Source organism: Sinohyriopsis cumingii, chromosome 9 (genome assembly GCF_028554795.1).
Source record: "Sinohyriopsis cumingii isolate HCF-2022 chromosome 9, ASM2855479v2, whole genome shotgun sequence".
Classification (NCBI taxonomy): Eukaryota; Metazoa; Mollusca; class Bivalvia; order Unionida; family Unionidae; genus Sinohyriopsis; species Sinohyriopsis cumingii.
The window spans coordinates 120234478-120257926 of record NC_142969.1 but is presented as its reverse complement, the minus strand read 5'-3'; the positions used below and the strand labels follow the sequence as shown (position 1 = coordinate 120257926).

The following is a 23449-nucleotide window of genomic DNA, read 5'->3' as shown; positions in this document are numbered from 1 at the left end:
AAATCACATGTGGCATGACGTTTCACAGAAAAACCAGAGAAATTTAAAGATGAAAATTACTCGGAAAAAAAGCATTTATTGAGAGAGAAAAAAATCAAGAAAGACAGTAAAGAAGAAAAAACCCACATAAATAAATGAATAATCAATTGATTGGATGCATAAATAAAATAATGAAACGAAGATCAAACTGACTATTAAACTCAAGAATTTAAATAAAATTCTTTTGCAGTATTTTTAATAATTAATATTGAGGCCTTAAAGTTTGACATGGATTACCAGTAGTCGTTTATTTAAGTAATATTTACGAAGAGAGTTTATTTTAACTTGACGAAATCAAATACTTCGTTCTTGAATGTAACGCATTTTGGTGCTAAATTTGCTGCAAAATTAGCAATATATACACAAAAAACACCTTTTGATTTGGTAATAAATCTTACGGTACTTAGCTGAAATCCAAAAAGGTTAAACTTATATTAATGCCGACGCAATTTAGTTTTTATAAGTTTTATATAATAAAGGTATTATGATATGAACACTTCAAAAACTAGGAGATGCAAAAACAGACTTCAGATTTCTAAATAGATGCAAGGACAAATTGTAATATTTGTTTTATTTGGGTTTGTTTTTTGCATAGAGACGAATTCCACAAATGGAGAAATGAAGCTTAATTTGGTGCTAACTGTAAATTAGTTCGGGGCCGTGGTAGGAATATTATTTGATTACAACTCTCAGTCAATAATTCAAAGTCTGATTGCAATTAAAATCGGTAGGCTATTAGATTGCTAATTAATTACATGGAAGCAATACTTATAAATGTACATGATCCGAACAAGGTGGGCCTTGACTTTATTAGTAAGGACATGTACAAATGAATAAGTCGGGTAAATAATTGATTGGTGCTGATTGAAATATAATTTTCAATTTTGTGATTGATAACTGAGGGCAACCACATGTAAAATCAAATACGAGAGAAACACCAACTTTTAGATGCAGGCATACTCGTGTTAATATTTGGCAAAACAGACATGATTGTATCGGTATTCCGCAAAATATGCATAATCGTATTGATATTTGGCCAAAAAATAGTCATAAACGTAATGATGTTTGAAGAAATATTACCTGGATACGAATATAATTAAATAGTGACCTTCAATATTTTGTAGATTAGACAATTCTTTAGTAACTGACTGTTTCATGAATAATATCTGTAAGTGTGAAATTATACCCTGTCTCTGCTCAGACCATTCCGCTGTATATTTAGATATATAATTGTGCGACAGCAAGGAAGGACTGAATTGCGTTAAACTAAATAACTTTATGTCGTTAGGTAGTGAATAGATGACACTGACAAAAGACAGTAACATAATGAGTGTGTGTGCTTTGGACTTTTAACGTAGCTTTAAAAAAATTTTCAGTCATATCGCTACGATGTCTGCAGTGTGACGGTTTATAGTGATGTCTAGCACTGGGGCATCATGCCGCAGACATGTAGCATGATTTCCCACCCAGTCAAATTATCCTGACACCAGGCCGACCAGTCCTAACACTAACCTCTTAATACTGAGCGCCAAGCGAGGCAGCTGTTAGTACCATTTTTGTAAGTCTTTGGTATGAATCGGCCGGTGATCGAACCCACGACCTCCCGCATTGGAGGCGGACGCTCTAACCACAAGGCCACCGGATCGGTGGATATCAGTTTGAAATGTTTCCACTGAATTGGTGTTATACTAGGATGTCCTTTCTCCCCATTTCTGTTTGAACTTTCATTAAAAATTTTCTCTTATGCATTACATAAGAAAAAAACAACAACTGTTAAAGTTAGAAAATGAAATTTAAATAACATTATTTGCCAATGATACTATCATTATATTGCATGGCTAAGAAGAAAGTTTCACCGATATATAGTCTTTTTGAGTATTAAAAGAAAACGCCAGAATTGTAATTATGAAAAATACACTATTTTTATATTTTTAAATTAATCATGCGCTCCTTCGAAAAGATTTAACTGAACTTCTTCAAGGGCTAAAACTTTGGAAACCACTTTTCATTCAAAATCAGAACATATCCAGGAATCGAATTTTAATCCAAATTAAAAGCATCCTATTCCTGTTTGGAAAATTGGAATTAAGGAACTTATTACCAATATGAACAACATCAGTTTTAAAATATTTCACTGTATCAAAGGTGATACTGCTACTGTTTTACCCAACCCGAAAATTGAAACTCTCAAGGAAATAAATTGTGGAAATAAAAATGACAAAAATAAATTGCAAAAAAAAAAGCAAAGATTATCATCTAGTGAGCTGGTGTGGAGGAGTAAAATGATTAACATCAAAGCACTGAAGTGCACTTCTTGAAAGCTACTTGGATAAAGTACTTTTTAAATATGGAAAATAAAGGACTTTGTAACATGAACACAAGTAAATCAATGCAGTATCCTTGGTGGTGAACATTTCTTTAAACATAACCATAATACCTCCCATTTGAGAAACAAACTTAAAGGATCTTTATTTTATTAACAAATAATTGAATCATTGTTATTTTAACTACAGTGAAAAGGTTTTCTCATTTAGAAATCAAGTACTGTTGAATAACTCCACAAATTCTTTATAATAAACGTACTTTGCATGAAAAATGGATAAAGAAAGGAATGCAAACTATAAAAGATAATGATTCTGAAATTATTTCTTTTGATCTTTAGATTATTATCAATGAAATCTGATAGCAAGACTTCATAAAGTGTCATTTTCTTGTATCTTAAGTTTGAATATGTTGGGAATTGATTAAAAGAAAAACAAAATAAATGAAAAAGCATAATGTCTGATAGACAATATTTTTAAAACTATAAAAAAAAATGGTTTTCTTTACAACAAAACTTGTCTGAAAATGATTTATACTTAGGCATTCATCAAAACTGGGAGGCTCTTTATCAGAAACAAGAAATAAATTGGAAAATGATAAACCACGTTCCTTTTATTTATTCCACCAGAGATTTTCTTTCATAATGATATAAATATTCTCATGCAAAATTATTTTGTGGTGTGTAAAAAAAAATATGGCCCCCTCTGTCCTACACCTCTTCTTGTTTTCTCATTGTAATCAAATCTTTGTTTATACATGTGTGTAGAAAAGTTAGATCAGTGTTTTAAGCTTTTCTTTCTCATTTATTATAAATAAATTGTTCATTGTTTCGAAAGTGCAAAAAAATTAAAACCTTAAAAAGAAAACAACAAAAAAGTAATGTAATGGAAATAATTTAGTAAAAAATGTATTGGTATTTAAAAATAAAATGCAGTTTCAAGTACCATTAAGTGCATTTATTCCACCAAATATTCAATTATTACTAAATGAATAAAAATAAGAGCATCATGAATTCAAAACACCTTTATTAAGAAGTTGTATTTTTCATAAATAAATACTGAGAATTAGACTGCAGCAATATGACTTCCACATACATTCAACTGACAAAATATGCACAAAAACACTTACAAGTCTACAAATGAGACTAAGTTACCATGGTTTAAATACTAAATTATTGACTGAATACTGGCAACCAATAAATATCTGGTTAGAGCAAGTACAAGTAATATTGCACTATGCTGATAATAAAGCATATATATATATGTATGTATGTATGTATATATATATATATATATATATATATATATATATATATATATATATATATATATATATATATATATATATATATATATAAAGCAACAAATTATGAGATTAAGAGTGGAACTTGTATTAATGATTCAGTTAAACAAGAAAGCAAATATCTTAACTGAATAACAATGATGAATCATTCCATACAAAACTGAACCTTAGATTTTGATTTTGATCAAGGCCTTGTAATTTGTCCTGTTTCAATAAAAACAAAAAATGAAAATATTTTCCCATGAACATAAGCTATCAGGACCTTTTTATGTACAAATCATATCCAAAGAAACAAATTAAAATATTTTTATAGAACATGGATACTCCAGCACAGTACCTGGTGTGGAGGACAGGAAAGAAAAACATGGCTACACCATATAACTAACAATGCTATAGTGGGACATCAAAGTACCTAAAGTGACTGACTGGTCTTCATCTATTTTATTGCAATCAATTCAACAAAGTTTTGCAGATACCCAGAGGAATTAAGAACAATGAAACCAATCAAAAATTGATATGATACAGTGTAATTATTAATAAAGAAGAGGACCAAGTGAGTCTGATATCATTCACATGTAGTTGACAAATGTCAGTACGTGAATGCAAATCCACCCACAATATCACCACCCAAGGGAGTTGCTGTTACTCTGTGGTTAAGTCAATGAACTCTCCTCTTGGCCAGAGAGTACCAACCATTGGTTCAGATGGCAGGATTGTCATTAATTGATTTTTCTCCTAATCAAACTAATCTTAATCATATAAGATTACATACCAAATCTAATCAGGATCTCATCGGATATTTGGCCTCAAGCGTGTTCACAAGCTTGACCAATCAGATGCAGGATCATCTCATTGGTCTCCGTGGATGTCACTTATTAATGAAGTCATCAAAAAGCTTGAAAACACAAGTTTACATACCAAATCTGATCAAAATGTGACATGAAATATGGCCCATGAGTATTGACAAGATCAGCTGATCAGATTCAAGACCACCTCATTAATAGCATGTATTTTGCTTATAATCAAATAATGTCTGAGCTCTTGATAATGTAAAGTTTACATGCCAAATCCAACTGAAATATGATCCAAAATGAAGACTCACAGACAAGTGTTGATTGATAGATGGTCAAAAGACGAATGACAGACAAAAGGCAATACCATAAGCTTTGGTCTTTGCACAGGTGTGCTATATATGTAAAACAAATTAAACTGCAATATTTGTATGATACAAGAGATAGTAAACAGAAGGTGTGTGTGTGTGTCTGTGTGTGTGTGTGTGTTTGGAATTTTAACATAGCTTTAACAATGTTTCAGTCATATCGCTACGATCAATGTGGCAGATTACAGTGATGTCTAGCACTGGGGCATCATGCTGCAGACATGTAGCATGATGTCCCACTGAGTGACATTATCCTGACACCAGGCCGACCAATCGTAAAATTAGCCTCTTCATAGTGAACGCCAAGCAAGGCAACTGTTAGTACCAGTTTTATAAGTCTTTGGTATGACTCGGCCGGAGATCGAACCCATGACTTTCCACATCTGAGGCAGATGATCTAACCATTAGGCCACCGGAGCGGTAAACAGAAGGTAAACTATTCAACCAAATGCAAATACATGTAATCAAGTGGTGACAACAGAAATTACTGAGGTATGAGAATAAAATTAAATTGAGCATTTACAAATAAAAGTGACTAGACGTTGAAAGAAAAAGATATAAAATAAAGCAAACAATGATCAACTACTGTAAGACATCTACTGAACAGACATGAAATATACCATAAACAGGAAAATTCATACCCGAAAAATATAATACTTACCCATTGGAATTACCCATGTCCACATCCTCCCATCAATGAACCTCCATAAAGAATTATGTGAAGAACCCAGAATATAAGAGAGAGCCAAATCACTGTCTCATGCACCACAGTCTTCAACTTGTTTCAGGACTAGACTACTAAAGGGGCATCAGAGGGTGGTGGAAGGAGTCAGGTAAGCATTATAATAAAATTAGTTTACTCCACACCCACTGCATATTGATATCAGTAATACATTACCCATCATTACTGCATAGCCTGTGTGGCAAGAGGCTGACGTTAACAAGGATATACTTATCCTTAATGCAGTGATGTCCACTACTGGAAGTTAGCATCCACTGCAAATACTTTTGTGCCATGGCTATGGGCCCTAGAGAATAAATGCCTTTGCTCTGGTGTGCCAAGGCATGATGGTAGGTGAAGTCATGTGTGATCATCAAAACATTGCCTTCATAATGTCCTCCAATGATGAATGAATTAATCAGGGCCAAGAGGCAGCATTGTCTCAGACCTCATTGGTTTTAATCCTCATGAAAGAAAGATCACTGTTAGTCAGGAACTGATATGCTCTCCTGATTGCTTGTACAATCTCCATAGAAACAGTGGATACCAAAATGAAAACAGAACCTTTTAAGGGGATGGAAAGTTGTCTCCAACCATTTCTTTTGTTTGAACAGGTGTCCAAATAGAATTGGAATGCCCTAACTAGGCATAAAAGTCAATACTGTTACCCCCAGCACAGATATGAGTGAGACTGGGGAATGTACTGCTGACACAGCAATACTATCTTTGTTTTGAAATCTAAAACCTGCATATATCTTGTCAATAAATTTTTTTTCTTCCTCTAATATTCTGAACACACAAAAACAAAAGGCTGGTGTCTTACCCCCTTATGCAAGACAAAACTCAAAGTACAGCATAAAGAATGAGTTAACTAATTTTCTAACAAGAATCAACATCTGACAAGGTCTTAAGGTTCCAGCAATGAAGAAGGATAACTACTCAAGGGCCAGAATAAAACAACAATTGTTAGGAATCAAAATTACAGGTCATCCACACACCATGGAGAGGTTGTGGCATGAGTGAGGACAATAAACAAGGTACTGCCTGAATTTGCCCTGAAAAACTCACAAGAGTTTAAATCCACAGATGAAAAACTTGTGGATGAGTGTAAATGTTCCAATCCATATTCAAATGTCCAATGCACAATTAGATGCATCTTGAATGCAAACATTTTACAGAGTGATGTTACATTAGATTGCACTGCATATGGCATCCAGGAAAAAGATGAGGACTACAGCACATGCACCAGTGACTGTCAGCATACGGGTCTGTTATATTCAGGGTTCTTCCATGTAATTCTCTATGAAGATTGATCAATGAGGATGGAACTCATATAGATCAGTGTTTCTCAAACTTTTTTGTCTTGCGGCGCACCAAAAAGATCTAAAAAATTTCATGGCACACCAGTGTAATGGGCTGCATGTATTTATTATTAGACTATTATTATAATTAGAGCGATCAAGTTCTCCCGAGATCTCGCACAAGTCTCGCGTTACGAAAGGAACCAATGAATGACAGACTGACAGTTTGCGTTTTTATATATGCTACTTTTTTAACTTTTGCGACATTGATTTACCATTTAATTTTTTGATATGTTCAAGGTTTCAAAATGCTAGCAATTTTAAATATTTTTCAAAACTCCCACGGCACACCTGCAAATCTCTCACGGCACACTAGTGTGCCACGGCATACAGTTTGAGAATCAATGATACAGATGAAGGTAATTCCATCCTGGAACTATTAAGCTATTAAGTACTGACAGGTAATGCATTACTGACATGGGGCCCCGAGTGGCCGAGTGGTCTAAAGCGCTCTCCGTTACGGATCACTGCCATCTCACCTCTGTCTGCATGGGTTCGAGTCCAAGGCTCGGCTAGCGTGGGTACGTGGGAAAGCCTGCCAGTAGCTTCTCGTGGGTCGGTGGTTCTTCCCTGGGTTTTTCAGGGTTCTTCCTCCACCATTAATACTGGCCGCCATGTATAGCCTATCGTGAAGCCCATGAAGTTCGGACGATTGTTACATCTTGGGCCTACATGTTTTATCCGCGTTCTATTTTTTTGTCACTTGTTCCTCACTACCTCCTAAGCGCTCCCTTGTTCTGCCTGTTTTTGCCTACACTACAACAATGACAACATTACTGCCATTAAATGTACATATACCAACACTAGCCTCCATTATAAAGAAACTCATTATAACAGTGTCCCAGATATAACATGGAATAGTCATGGATCCCACTGTATTTGCCAAGTTATATTTGTCCCTGTAATGAACCCAGCATGTGGCTAACTTATCATGATTAAAGTACAATTTTATTGCTCCTATTAACATAATTATATTATGGGACCACTGTATTAACTGATAGGCTTTACCCTTTGAATCATATTCTTTTGAAGGAGGAGTCATGTATTTATCAAGTTCCTATATTTGATTACAGCAAACATGTGAACATGCTGTTATCATTGTTGCAACAAACTAACATTTATTTGAGAATAGTCATTAAAAATGAACATTCACAGTTTTCCAGCAAACCTTTGTGAAAAAAGTAGGGACATAGCAGGACTACTTTAAAAACTAAAACAGCTAGGGAAAAATAGGAATATTTTATAGTAACTATATAAAAAATAAAACCTTTACATGACTTATCTTTGGAAACATGAACAAATCCACTATCTTACATACTGTCTCTTGTCCATTTTGTTTCCAACTGCACCATGTTTGTGTGGATATCTGTACAATATATTCACATAACTAGTTTGTTATATTCATGCTGTCTTTTTAAGAAAACAAAATGTTCCAGACAGCTATGTGGTGGAGTTTTTAGCTCTTGTGACACGAAAAATAGATAAAATAGTAGAAAAAAGTAGGATAAACTAATGCTGTTTGAAGACAGTATTTGGGATAACTGTGTCCATTGTTAATTTGAAATATGTCTCTCAGAAAGTATTTCCAAAATATATCTGTAATAAGGTGTTTCTTTGTATTTCTTTCACTTATTGCAACAATTACGATGTTTAATGACTAGACAACAACATTAGATGACCTACAATACCACAAAATCCAAATTTATTAACAAAAAGGAGATGAGCAAACAGCACATATTGTTTATAAGATAACAATGAAATCCATTGTGACCATTTAAGTAAAATCACAACTTCTTCCACATGGAGATTTGACATTCAATTTTGCATAATAAAAAGGAAATACAACCATTGCTGAAACAAATTTAAAAGACAAATCTGGACTTCATCCACCAATGAAGTCTCAAATTACAAAAGTCTTACAATACTGTAACAAATTCATGAAAAAATGATTAATATCAATTTCATATATAATTTATATGGAGTAAAACAAAAATTGACAAAATAAGTCATATTCAAAACTATACCACAAATTATTTACATCACCATCTTCAGTGAGCAAAAGAGGAAAAAATCAACTCTTTACAACGTTAATAAGCAAATATTCATACGATAAAATAAAATTACTGAGGCTAGTTTTGGACAGTGTGCAAAGAACATCACAATACTGTCTGAGATTTTTCATAACAATTCATCCACAGAATCTAAATTAATCTAAATTAATTGTTCAAAATTGTACATTTATGAATAACCCAGAAATTAAATTTAACAACATTTATTTATAAATTCTTATACATCCTTAAAAATACCTAATAAAAGAGTACGACAAATTACAATTAGTTGGTATCACAAAATCCTCTATTGCACTTTCACTTAGTATAGTGGGGCCCTGAGTGTGCGAGTGTCTAAAGCACTCTCCGTTACGGATCACTGCCATCTCACCTCTGTCTACATGGGTTCGAGTCTCAGATTCGGCCAATATGGGTATGTGAGAAAGCATGTCAATAGCTTCTCGTGGATCGATGGTTCTTTCCGGGGTTTTTCCCGGGTTCTTCCTCCACCATTAATACTGGCCGCCATGTATAGCCTATCGTGTGCTGAAAAATGGCGTTAAACCGAACAACAACAACTTAGTATAGTGATGCTTTCAATCTTGAGAAACTATGCTTTCAAACTAATGAACTGTCTTGTCAATAACCAGTAAATGATTATCAGTAAAGCATCAAATAAACATATTTTCTCCATATATAATATTGTCCAATGTTAATCATGATGTATGACCACTAGCAATATGGGTAAATCCTGACAGTAAAACAAGAAAAATGAAGTTTGTGGGAGGAGTGTAAAACTGTTAAAATTGTGTAATACTGACTGCTATTACTGCATTGCTTCCCTTTCCTAAAACTCTAGTCCCTAGTTCAAGCTAATTACGCCCTCCTCCAGTTAGTAATGGAGGACCAGAATTGAAAAGAACATGACTCCAGTCTGACCACATAGTCACAGCCTTCATATGGAATGCCATCCTCTTTTGACTTGGACCTTAAGTACCTGACTGAGATGGAATCTTTGCAGTAGTAGCAGGTATGTGTTACATAATGAAAATTAGTGTTACCCCTTAAAAAAAAATCACAATATTTTAATACATTACCAGTTACTACTGCATTACTGAATAGATCAGTGATGAGGGAGGCTGATGGCCTCAACAGATCTGGTATAGAAAACTATTGTACTTGCTCTTATGGTAGGAGTGTTCTCTACTGTAAGCAGGTAGAAGCTTGGGCCACATGAAATGTCATCACTATAGCCCATTTCATGCAGACTTCGGTGAACTTCGTAATTTGCTCGGAATTTTGATCACATGGTGGGTGGTCAGCTGACCGTAATAGGTGGTGGGCAAAATATGGCTAATGCTTCAGCATCAGCTTCTGTAACTACTTCAACATTGTTTATGGAGTTGAAAAATGCATATTCAACAGCGATGCTGCTGCAGATATTGACAAAATTTAATATTGAAACCATCCTGTCTTATTTTCTAGAAACCATGGTGGATTTCAAACCCATGCGAGAGAGTAGCTTTGAGCTGTTTACATCTGGACATGTACATGTAAGTAAGGAAACAGTGTCAAAGTAAACAAATTTAATCCTGGCAATCAAAGATCAAGTTATTCAAACTATTTCTGTGCATCCGAAACATCACTATAATAAAATGCGTTTCATATGAGTTTATCAGATTTGTTTTTGAAAGTATGTGGATAATTTACATATAAATTTCAATCATTTAATTAATTTTATTTCTGAAATATTTCTAAACAACAATGGACGTCACTTTCTTATGTACATGTACCCACCAGTGTTTGATTGGCTGGAGTATAAAGTAACTCGGGAGGTTATTCAGATAATTACGGAGCAACTCGGTTAAATTCTGTATGAAATGGGCTATTGGGTCCAATGAAAAGATGCCTTCACTATGATGAAACAAAAACTGAGGGTGAAAGAAGATAGTGTGAGACTGCCAGAAGGTGGCTCTTATAAAATCATCTAAAAGAAGAGTGATTCATGTAGGCCCAAGATGTAACAATCGTCCGAACTTCATCGGCTTCAGTTCTCATGAAAGAAAGGTTCATTTCAGAGAGGGACTGATAAGTTCTCTTAATAGTGAGGATAATACATCCAGAAATGATGGCAATGGAAATATCAGCAGAATCCTTAATAGGTAGGAAGAGACACTTCGGACTCTACCTTCTCCTTTAAGAAGAAGCCAAATAAAACTGTAAGGCCCTAACTAGACAAAGGAGCCTATTTTGACCATCCCCAACACAGACAAGGCTGACACTGGGGCTCTGAGGGAACTTGATCTACTGAAGTTATTTGATTCTTTGCCAGAAATGTAGGTTGGCAAATAAGAGAAACCAAATCATATTTATTATTTAACTGTAAACAACCCATTTCCACTGACAAGGCAGGAAGCTTGTTCCTTCTCACTGCTGACACTTAGGAGAGTAGGAAAACAGTCTTACAGGTAAGGTTCTCAAAGCATTCTTCAGTCAATGGTTCATAAGCGGTTTTGAAGGTTTAGGATACAAGTCTTGGGAAAGGAGGCTCTAAACACTGATCTCCACTTACCCCTCCAGCACATGGATCAACAGGTGGAAAGGATCTGATGACCCCAATGGAGGGGTAGGGACTATTGCCACTGGCTCCTGTCAACTCTGACTAAACTACGATGGAAATGGCAATATTATCCCGAGTCATCTCCCATGGCAAGACAGGACTGTCCATCCAGAGAGAGAGATGCTAAATAGGGTTGCCCTCATATCAAAGCCACCCATGAAGGGAGTGATGGGATTAACCCTATATTAGTGCACTTCTTAGACGAATGGGAATGCTGATTCCATCTAGGTCATCTACAGGGTGAATGATGCTGCCCCCTTCCTTTTGTTGACCCAGGCTGATAGGGATGATTGGAGTGCCATCAATGTTACCTTGGGAGAAAGGAAGACTCACTTCCTTGATGAGAATGAAATTTAAGTGGGGACCCCCTGTTCATAATTATAATTATGGACCAAACACAAGGCATGGAATATCAGACAAATTATTTCAGAGTGGCATTCTTCCTGTACAAACAAACAAGAGAGATGAAATCATCCTGTTTCTCTCAAGTACAAGGCGCATACACATTTGAATCAGGCTTACCTCATGAAAGGTGAACCTCAGCAGTGTCCACAGTATGTCACATACTTAGTTTGTTTACCAACCTCCACCCTGTGAGAAAAAAGCTTTTTGATGTGAAGTCAATGAGGAACCTTTCTGATGATGTGTCACAAGATAAAATCTTCAAGTTTCAAATATAATGCAGATTATATAAAAAATGTTAAGTCTATATTTTATGGATTTTATCTTTTTTTTTACCTTTAAAGAATTTTGTGGTATACCATGCTAAGAATTTTTAACTCTTTACCTTTTATCTTTACTTTTATAGGTGTGGGTGTTTACTTTTGTTTGAAAGAGTTTATCTTTCTACAAAGTTTTTGCAACTGTTGTAAACTTCAATATTGTTTTATACTAATTATTACTCAGCAGTATATTGTTGTTGTTGTTGCTGTAGGATTTAACACCATTTTTCTGCACAATTTAGGCTATACATGGTGACCATTATAAATGGTGGATGAAGAACTTAGAAAAAACTCAGAAAGAACCACTGACCCATGAGAAGCTACTGGTAAGCTTTCTCACGTATCCACACTGGCTGATCCCAAGACTCAAACCTACAGAGGTGAAACAGCAGTGATCTGTAAAGGTGAGTGCTTTAGACCACTTGGCTTCCTGTGGCACCCCTCAGCAATATATAGCTAGAATCAAGCTTATGTGAGATTAAACACAATATATACATACTACATACATACGTCCATAAATAGTTACACAATTATAAAAAATTTGTTACACAAACAAGAATTTCATAATATCAATCAAAAATGAAAGAACCAGGATTGTTAAATACCAGTAGACCATTAACTGTTTTCCACTACACAATCAAAAACATTATTTTCTAATATTCTAAAAATTATGATTAGAAAATGTGCGCTCTTTCACTCAGTGGTCTTCAACTTCTAACCTAGACATTCTTTCTTATCCCAAGAGTAAGCCATCCATTCACAAAGTTTGGTAAAGATCTGCAAATTAGAATTATGTTGTTGTGTGGAAACCATTTTTTCTTCTTTCAGTCCCAATGACCTTGGTCTTTGTACCCCATAAAGTATTACCTTTTTCCTTACCCAAAGTGCAAGCCATCCACAAAATGTGGTTTGAGGCATATGATGTAAAAATGATATTAATGCGCAGAAAACATTTCTATTCTTTCAGTCATAGTGACCTTTGACCTTTTAACTCCAAAATCAATGAGGGTTTTTTTTTTCCCCACCCAATGTGTCAGCCATCAACAAAACTTGATACGACTGATGATGGAGAACTTAAGGTATTGTGCAGCTGATCTTTGAGCCTGAAACCTAAATGGTTCTTTCTTACTCCAACTGCAAGCCATCAACAAAATTTGGCAAATGTTGCTGTGGAGAAGTCTGGTTATTGTATGGAAACCATTCTCTTCTTCAGTCACATGGACTGCAACCTTTGCTCTTTTGAGCCTGAAACTGATAGAGTTCTTCCAACCCCAAATGCAAACTATCCAAAAAGCCTGTAAATTGTAGATGATGGAAAACTCAAGTTATTGTGTAAAAGCCATTGTTCTTCTTTTAGTCACAGTGAAACTGACCTTCAATCTTGTGACTCTAAAATCAAAAAGATTCTTCCTTAGGCTATGTGCACACTACCCACAGAGTTTGGTAACTGTAGGTTAAAGGCAACCTGAGTTATTGTGCAGAAATCACCCTGGTAAGATGGATGAACAGAGACAAATGTCTAGCTGCACAACACAGAAATATCCAACTGCAAATTATGCACATGAAGTAGAAGGTCATAGCCATTAGTTAATGTTTGTACATATGACAGTTGGTTTTATCCAGCATTTTCTCATGTGACAGATTTCATTTGTTTAACTGTAATGCAAAATCTAGTTGATACAACGGCACTGATGCTATGATTGCCGACTACTATTAAATCCAATGCTGCAATCTCTAAATATTACTTATATGCACAGAGGTGATAAAGAGACAATAAAGGGCTGTACAAATTCAATAATTCACCAATGAAAGTTTAATATATTTAACACACTAGTATTACAAATTTTGAACACATTATTTATTGGAAGTAAACCTCTTTATTCTTTGTCATTAGCAAACATTGAGGTAATACACTTTTTGTTTGCTTCAATGTACAGCCCTTAAACCATAAATCTTTATATCATTTATAGCAGAGAGGAATGTTCTAATTTTCACTGTTCTGCTGCATCTATTGAGATCGGTATAAAATGGAATTATAAAACAAGTAAAAGTAGAGGCATTTACAGGTATAAGAATGAATGAATGAAAAAAGATTTGCAAACTCTTCATGATGGATGCAAAGTTAGCTTTTTCATTACTTGCTCATCTGAGATCTCTTTTCAACAGACTTTTGTATGACTCTGATGACTTCAAATGGATCTGTATTTGCATTTGTAGCCTGAAAAATACAGAAATACAGAAACATTGCATTCAAAATAAGACTTGTAAATCAATTTCACAACTTCTAAAATATAGGCAACCCTGCTATAATGCACTTCAATTAGAACATTAATTGACATGTGTGTCCAATATGTGATCGTCACAATACCATTCATAGGTATGATTTGGTCCACACTAGGGATGTCAGTCTACATTCATAGGTATGATTTGGTATACACTATGGATGTCACTCTCCATTCATGGGTATGATTTGGTCTACACTAGGTATGTCAGTCTCCAGTCATGGGTATGATTTGGTCTACACTAGGGATGTCACTCCATTCATGGGTTTGATTTGGTCTGTACTAGATATGTCAGTCTCCATTCATGGGTTTGATTTGGTCTACACTAGGGATGTCAGTCTCCATTAATGGGTATGATTTGGTCTACACTAGGGATGTCACTCCGTTCATGGGTATGATTTGGTCTACACTAGGTATGTCAGTCTCCATTCATGGGTATGATTTGGTCTACACTAGGGATGTCACTCCATTAATAGGTATGATTTGGTCTACACTAGGTATGTCAGTCTCCATTCATGGGTATGATTTGGTCTACACTAGGGATGTCACTCTTCATTCATGGGTATGATTTGGTCTACACTAGGGATGTCACTCCATTCATGGGTTTGATTTGGTCTACACTAGGGATGTCAGTCTCCATTAATGGGTATGATTTGGTCTACACTAGGGATGTCACTCTTCATTCATGGGTATGATTTGGTCTACACTAGGGATGTCACTCCATTCATAGGTATGATTTGGTCTACACTAGGGATGTCACTCTTCATTCATGGGTATGATTTGGTCTACACTAGGGATGTCAGTCTCCATTAATGGGTATGATTTGGTCTACACTAGGGATGTCACTCTTCATTCATGGGTATGATTTGGTCTACACTAGGGATGTCACTCCATTCATAGGTATGATTTGGTCTACACTAGGGATGTCACTCTCCATTCATGGGTTTGATGTTCTATTCTAGGGAATAGTAAAATAAACTAGAGACAAACAGTCATACATATAATTATATTTTTATAAAGGATATACAATATATCAATTTAAATTATATAATTTTATATGGTGCATTAGCATTAAGTCCATTAGGATACAGAGTATCTAACTTATGAATCCAATAAGTTTCTTTTATGAGTCTATTCATGTCACCATGCACAATATCTATTGGCATGAAAGAAAAATTAAGTAGAGAGTGATTATTGGTGTTAAAGTGTGTTGAAACATTAGAGGAAAACTGAGGATCTCTAAAAAATTTTTATATGAAAGCGATGATTATTCATTCTCTTAGAAACTTGTTGTAGTGCTTGTCCAACATATTGCATGCTACATTTTTTACAGGTTATTAAATAAATCACATCAGTTGATATGCAGTTAGTGTTATCGCATAGAGAAAATACCTCTTTTGTATTAGCACTACTGAAAGAAGTACTTTCTCTTATGTTTGCACATTGAGAGAACCGGTGTCTGTTACATTTAGACGACGAAAAGTGTATTTTTTTATCTTCTGTCTGTTTAGTTCTGATTAAACAATCTTGCAAATTCTTGGAATTTTCGGCGTTTGTGTTGAATTTTCGGTGTTTGTGTTGTTTTTTATCACAATTCTATTCATGGGTTTGATGTTCTATTCCAGGCATGCCACCCTCCAATCATGGGTTTGATGTTCTATACTAGGGATGCCATACTTCAATCATGGGTTTGATGTTCTATACTAGGGATGCCATACTTCAATCATGGGTTTGATGTTCTATACTAGGGATGCCATACTTCAATCATGGGTTTGATGTTCTATACTAGGGATGCCATACTTCAATCATGGTTTTGATGTTCTATACTAAGGATGCCATACTTCAATCATGGTTTTGATGTTCTATACTAGGGATGCCATACTTCAATCATGGTTTTGATGTTCTATACTAGGGATGCCATACTTCAATCATGGTTTTGATGTTCTATACTAGGGATGCCACCCTCCAATCATGGTTTTGATGTTCTATACTAGGGATGCCATACTTCAATCATGGGTTTGATGTTCTATACTAAGGATGCCATACTTCAATCATGGTTTTGATGTTCTATACTAGGGATGCCACCCTCCAATCATGGGTTTGATGTTCTATACTAGGGATGCCATACTTCAATCATGGCTTTGACGTTCTATACTAGGGATGCCACCCTCCGATCCTGGGTTTGACGTTCTATACTAGGGATGCCATACTTCAATCATGGGTTTGATGTTTTATACTAAGGATGCCATACTTCAATCATGGGTTTGACGTTCTATACCAGGGATGCCATACTTCAATCCTGGGTTTGATGTTCTATATTAGGGATGCCATACTTCAATCATGGGTTTGATGTCCTATAATAGGGATGCAATAGTTCAATCATGGGTTTGATGTTCTATACCATTTTCTGTTTTATACTAGGGATGACACTTTGCACTCATGGGTTTCATGTTCTCAAATTCATTCCTTGAATTTGTATTCCACATATTTTGCCAGCTAATTTATATAATAACTGAAAACAGTTTTATGGAAGTTTGAACTTACTGTACATATCAATTCAGCTAAAACCAGTTCTCCAAAACAAACCAAAAATATACAATGGTAGGAATGCAATACAGTGTATTATTTTATAGTTGTTTTGTTCTTTGTGGGGACTGCTTTTGCTGAATTACATGTAATATCAATAAATGCAGTTGGTTATAACAAGTGAATGTACATGAATTTGATATAACAATGTCGAGAAGCACAAGATAGTCTACATGTACTCCAGTAGGTGCACATGGATTATTCAGTATAATAACATTTATATTTATGAATTGGATCTCCATTGTCAGTGTATTCACAGTATAGTATCAGAACTGCACAGAAATTTTAATCATAAGTGGAAGTTACCAGGACATAACATAATTACAACCAGCACCCCATCAAAGTGATAAAACGGACCTAGAAGCAAAACTTCACCAGATAGAAGGACCAATAGAACACTGTATTATTGTGTAAAAACATAATGCAAAGGTGAAAATAGGTACAAATACAATTAAATATTTTCCATGAAAACAACCGAGCTATGCACCAGAACAGCAATATCAGATTTGCATTTTCTTATGTGTTTTAAAATTTATTTCACTAAATGTGACATCATAGAAACACTTTCAAACACAATTAAGGATTTGTATCTTTCTAATGATTAAAACTGGTGTTTCTTTTAGTGAATATTATTCTTCATAATATCAGCATAGTTATGGCATAATTATACAGCATGTAATTTAATGTGATGCACTCTTGTAAATTACATGCATACTATTCTCCCATATGGGTAATCCAGGACATTGGCTATTTGGACATTTTGTGTCCAGTTGTATTTGAGACCCACTCTGTACTGTGCCATGCTATCTCTGTTACTGTACCATATGATCAATGTGCCATTATATTTCTATTACTTGGGTGCTATATTGTACATGTGCCATGACATTTCAATTACTCTGCCATATAGTCCATGTGCCATGATATTTCTCTTACTGTGCCATAAGATCCATGTGCCATATTTGTATTACAGTGCCATAAGATCCATGTGCCATATTTGTATTACAGTGCCATAAGATCCATGTGCCATATTTGTATTACAGTGCCATAAGGTCCATGTGCCATATTTGTATTACAGTGCCATAAGATCCATGTGCCATATCTGTATTACAGTGCCATAAGATCCATGTGCCATATTTGTATTACAGTGCCATAAGATTCATGTGCCATATCTGTATTACAGTGCCATAAGGTCCATGTGCCATATTTGTATTACAGTGCCATAAGGTCCATGTGCCATATTTGTATTACAGTGCCATAAGGTCCATGTACCATATTTGTATTACAGTGCCATAAGGTCCATGTGCCATATCTGTATTACAGTGCCATAAGGTCCATGTGCCATATTTGTAAAACAGTGCCATAAGGTCCATGTGCAATGATATTCATTCCTGAAGCATTTTTAATGTTCAGGCAGATTAGATCATATCATCATCATATTTAATTACGGATGTTTTTGTAAGGCTTTGAGAACATTATTTACAAGAAAAACAAGTTATTTTAGAAATGCATCCCACAATAATGCCGAGGAAATTAAAGTAAAGCTGTCAAAAGTGATGGATTGGATCAGTTCAGCTACATCCAATCTGATAGTGGATTAGCAGATAGTGTTTTGGCTTGCTAAATATGCCATGGGTCAATGTGATACTGGATTAGCAGATAGTGTTTTGGCTTGCTATATATGCCATGGGTCAATGTGATAGTGGATTAGCAGATAGTGTTTTGGCTTGCTACATATGCCATGGGTCAATGTGCAACAAAGCAGATTGGCATAACTTGGCTAGTGAAGATGCTTACAGTGAAATGCCTTTCTTTAGTGTTAAGACTCAAAAATGAACAATGACTGAGAAAATCAGCTAACCATATATACCTGACTCTTAACAAAACGTTTTCCAAAATGTTTACCAATTGGATTCTCAAGATACATACATGCATCCATACATACATCCACACATACATCCATACATACATACAAAAAAATCCAAATGGCCATGAAAAGAAACACAACAAAACAACTTGCCCAAAACTGGACATAAATGTCAACACCCAACCTGGGTTACCACAAACTCTCATATTATTCTTTGTGTTTTTAAGTCTGCACACTCTAGAAGTGTTGGTAATTGTCATTTCCAAGATTTTTTAATGAATCTCAAGCTATTGCACTGCCAAATGCAAGCATTTTTTAAAAAGTACTCAGGAGTACAAATATAATATATCTGACAGATGTATAACACTGTACTGTTGGGATAAAAGAGAACAAAAAATTCAAAATCACATGTTTCATTGCACATCAAATCTTTATTCTAAGCATGCAATCTAAAACCAAGCAAACATTCATTGAAATAGGGTTATTTTGAACTTAATGGTTATGATATCAAGCCTATGGCTGGCTGAAACGACCAAGGATAATGTGAAATTTAATCTGAATACGGTTAAAAATTTCCTCAGTGCTTTATGTGTCTTAATTTTTGACAAAAACTGGTGAAAAGTACAGACATTTTAAATGGTCAGAATTCCAAATGAAGCTTTTTTAAAAACAACTAACATTCCTCATTTAAAGATGGCACCAGATTTGATTATGTTTTTCAGCTGCTTCAATCAATCATACTTACTGCAAACAGCTCTAGTGAGCTGACATCAGAGCGAATTTCAGCCACTGCTCCCCGTGTAACAAGCCTTGCAAAAACTGGAATTCTATCTTCATTTTTCTTACTATCCTGAAAATGAAATAAAAACATTACAGTAAAAACTATACATCCATCAAATGTGCTGGAATCCAGAATCTCTCACAGAGCTGTGTTGGACTTTCTGGTAATTACATGCATCATCATTTCAAATACAACACATACAAAGAAAACAGAAATCAATATAACCACATTTTATACTACCAGAAGCTGACCCTCAGGTCTCTCAAAACCCACCCCTCACCAATTGTTAACAATTCATATATCACCACACTTCATGCTACCAGGAGTTGACTGTCAAGTCTCTCAAAAACCCACCCCTCACCAACTGGTACAGACTATCATAACCATCTTGTTATAAATCCAGCTCATGATTTCCTTTGCAAATGTATTGCTTGGGATGATCCAGTACATTTTCATATTTACAGTAATACCTCGAACATTCGCGAGGTTAGGTTCCAGAACCAGTTGCGTATCAGGAGGAATCACGAATGTTTGGTACAAGTCACTAAAAATGCTAATAAATGCTTATTTCTAGGGTTTAAACCCTAAATATGACCCAAATCATGCTCACAAAGTACTTTAATTTCATTTAAAAGTTAGCTTAATACATTACCCTTAAAAAGAGAAATAAATGGTAGACGTAAAAATTGAGTACAGTATTGCCTAATTGGTATTTGCCACACTAGCGCATTTACAGTAAAGTACATGTATACTAATATTACCCCTATACTAATTCACTGGCTGCCATTTTCTTTTGCACTCAGAGTAAGGCAAAACCAAGTAACGAATGGGACTGTAAACTTAATGACTGACGTTTTCTTTGTCATTGTCAGGAAGGTAAACTAGGTAAACTTCATATGTCACAGAAGTCATATAACGAAGGTACAATTCAATAAAATAAAGAAAACATGTACGTAGAGGGTACCAATGAAAATTTTGCGAATCCGTGAATTCGTGAATCTAGAAACGCGAATGCACGAGGTATTACTGTACTGGACATTGTCAAGCACTTACTCGAGGCTGTCAAGCAAACAAATGACACAACAAGTTTGTTGCTGCATAACATGATGTCACAGCAGGTCCATCATGAGATAAAAGAGTACACAAGATCACACCATACATGTACTTATATATATATATATATATATATATATATATATATATATATATATATATATATATATATATGACACAAACACATACATGTATGTGTGTGTAATTCATTCATTAAAAATAAGTAGAATAAGTTGCAATCATTGTAATTTTGGGAACAGCAATTTAAGTTCAATTTATTAATTTACTGATGTGAGTATATAATAAATAATAAATCTTTTTACCATTAGATACTGTGTTTTTGTCATAAGTACATGGGGTTTGCAAGCTTACCCCATTTTACTTAAATCTCGCCTGCAATATCAGTACAAACCATTATCCATATACAAGCCCTACTTAGATGCTTCCCTATTGGATATAAGGGAGTCAACTTCTAAAACAACCCACTAAAAGCTTGCAGACAGCTATAATGAGTTATGTGTGTATTTCTTAAAGCTAAAAAAACCCCTGATTTATAATATAAAAGGCCAACACAGAAATTTTCTGTTGTTATGATGAATTACAGTATGCATTCTTGTTTGTCATCAATTCATTAAATAGACAAAATCTCGGCTTATGATTCATTCTGAATTGACTTTCAAAATAAATATATTTTTTGTCTTGAAAACCTGTTCCTTGTTTTTCTTCTAACTGCATGGTGTCGTTTAACATCTGCATGAAAAATGAACTTGTGGTCTTCAATACACATATGTCTCCAATGCAGACAAAAGAGTTCCATGAAGATACAAGTCCAAAAGATTAAAAAAATGTGAAAAAAATGACAAATTGCTCTCATGGCTTGAAAATTGAACCAGATCATCTTTATATGGATACAAATATGCAGGTATAATTTTATTTCTCTATATCAAGTTGTTTTTTTGTACAATCCTGCAAAAATACTTCTATGCATAAACAGACTGATGGTATTGTAATATCATACTAAGGCATGGGAATAAAAATGGTCTTTTTAAGACAAGTTTTCTTTTAATACACATTTTAAAAATATTTTATCTGAACAACTTTTGTGTTTGCAAGACAGACTAACTCTTAAAAGATTTTGTGCAATTTTTGTGGAATTAATGGAACCTGAAACACATTAATGACTAGATCATACCAAGTGTCTTTCCAAAGGACACACCAAGGTAGCCAACCTAGGCTAGACATGGTCATAACAACATAATCAACTGTATATAAAAGACCTTGTATGTGTGCTCATTTCAAATTAATTTATAAGACAAATTAAATAATTTCTTTCATGTGTGAGAAATATCAAGCAAGACTGAAAACTGTCAACAAGTTTCATAAATTTTATTTGAAAGAAGGAACAGCAAAAGTCACATCTTGATGTGTTAATGCCAATACATGTTTATGCACCCATTAATCAGTCTGTACAAAACCACACCTTCTGCAAACAACAGTCCCTTGAAAGGGCTGACGATCTACTGGGCAAAAAGAATTTTACAGGAATTCAGGATAAGACCATATCTTTCTTTAAACTGCTTAGTGCTCAAACCACCTCTGATATTCTTCAGTGATAACAAGTCTTTAAAACAAAAGCTGGGCATAATTGATTTCAAATTGGTACTATGTTCAGTTAGGACAAAGTGGACATCATTTGTCATTTGGTAAAAAACCCATGTCAACATGACCATCAAAATCAGAAGTAGTGACAAGATTTTCAAAAATGGCTGTCATGGCAGCCATATTGGAATCAAGATTGCCACCATTTTCACTGGAGACCAACCTGATATCCTAAGAAGTCTTTCAATAAAAAAAAAATGTTGATATCACCATCCATTAAGGAGTTGCGATAAATAGAGTTTTCAAATTACTGCTTTGGTAGCCATCTTAAATGTCCAAGTGGCAATTTTTTCATTTAAGACCAACTAGACCATGGGATGAAAGTGTAATAAGGATAATCCTCTAACAAGTCTAGGATCAGTGATAATAACATGTGTAAATGACAGATGACAGACCATCCCATAAACTTTTCTGGTATATTAATAGTGAGTAAAAAATTCACTTGTTGGTGATTACCCAAAATTGGTACAAAGACTGCTCATATAATAACCATCTGCAAGAATTTGCTCCTTTAAAAATGTGTACATACCAGGCTAGGATAGGCTACTCCAGAACTAAAGCAGAGTTGTTCCATATCATCAATAAAAGCTGAAATAAGTAATATTTTTTAAAAATAATCTTCGACTACATGAAAGAATGGCACAACATTTCCTGTTTGATATCAGTCATTAAATTCCATTATTGTAAAAGAATTTCACAATGAAAACATACTGCACAACATCATTGTTATAAGAGGATAGGTTGTTGTTGTTGTTGTTGTTGTTGTAGGGTTTAACGCCATTTTTCAGCACAAGATAGGCTATATATGGCGGCCAGTATAAATGGTGGAAGAAGAACCCAGGAAAACCCCAGAAAGAACCACCTATGCATGAGAAGCTACTGGCAAGATTTTTCACGTACCCACAAGAGGATAAGTCAAAATATAAATTC

At 34.7% G+C, this 23449-nt stretch overlaps 1 protein-coding gene across 2 annotated transcripts in view; it reads right to left on the bottom strand.

Moving 5' to 3' along the window:
- Nucleotides 1-3369: 3369 nt before the first annotated feature.
- The window catches only part of LOC149792600 (uncharacterized), a 75852-nt gene continuing 55772 nt past the window's right edge, over nucleotides 3370-23449 (bottom strand). For both annotated transcript variants that reach the window (XM_089971218.1, XM_089971217.1), the window contains exons 11-13: nucleotides 23049-23107; nucleotides 19772-19876; nucleotides 3370-14512 (exon numbers count right to left, since the gene is read on the bottom strand). In XM_089971218.1, coding sequence (XP_089827344.1) covers nucleotides 14429-14512; nucleotides 19772-19876; nucleotides 23049-23107 — 248 coding nt within the window. In that variant the 3' untranslated portion in view covers nucleotides 3370-14428. The remainder of the gene's footprint in view (nucleotides 14513-19771; nucleotides 19877-23048; nucleotides 23108-23449) is intronic.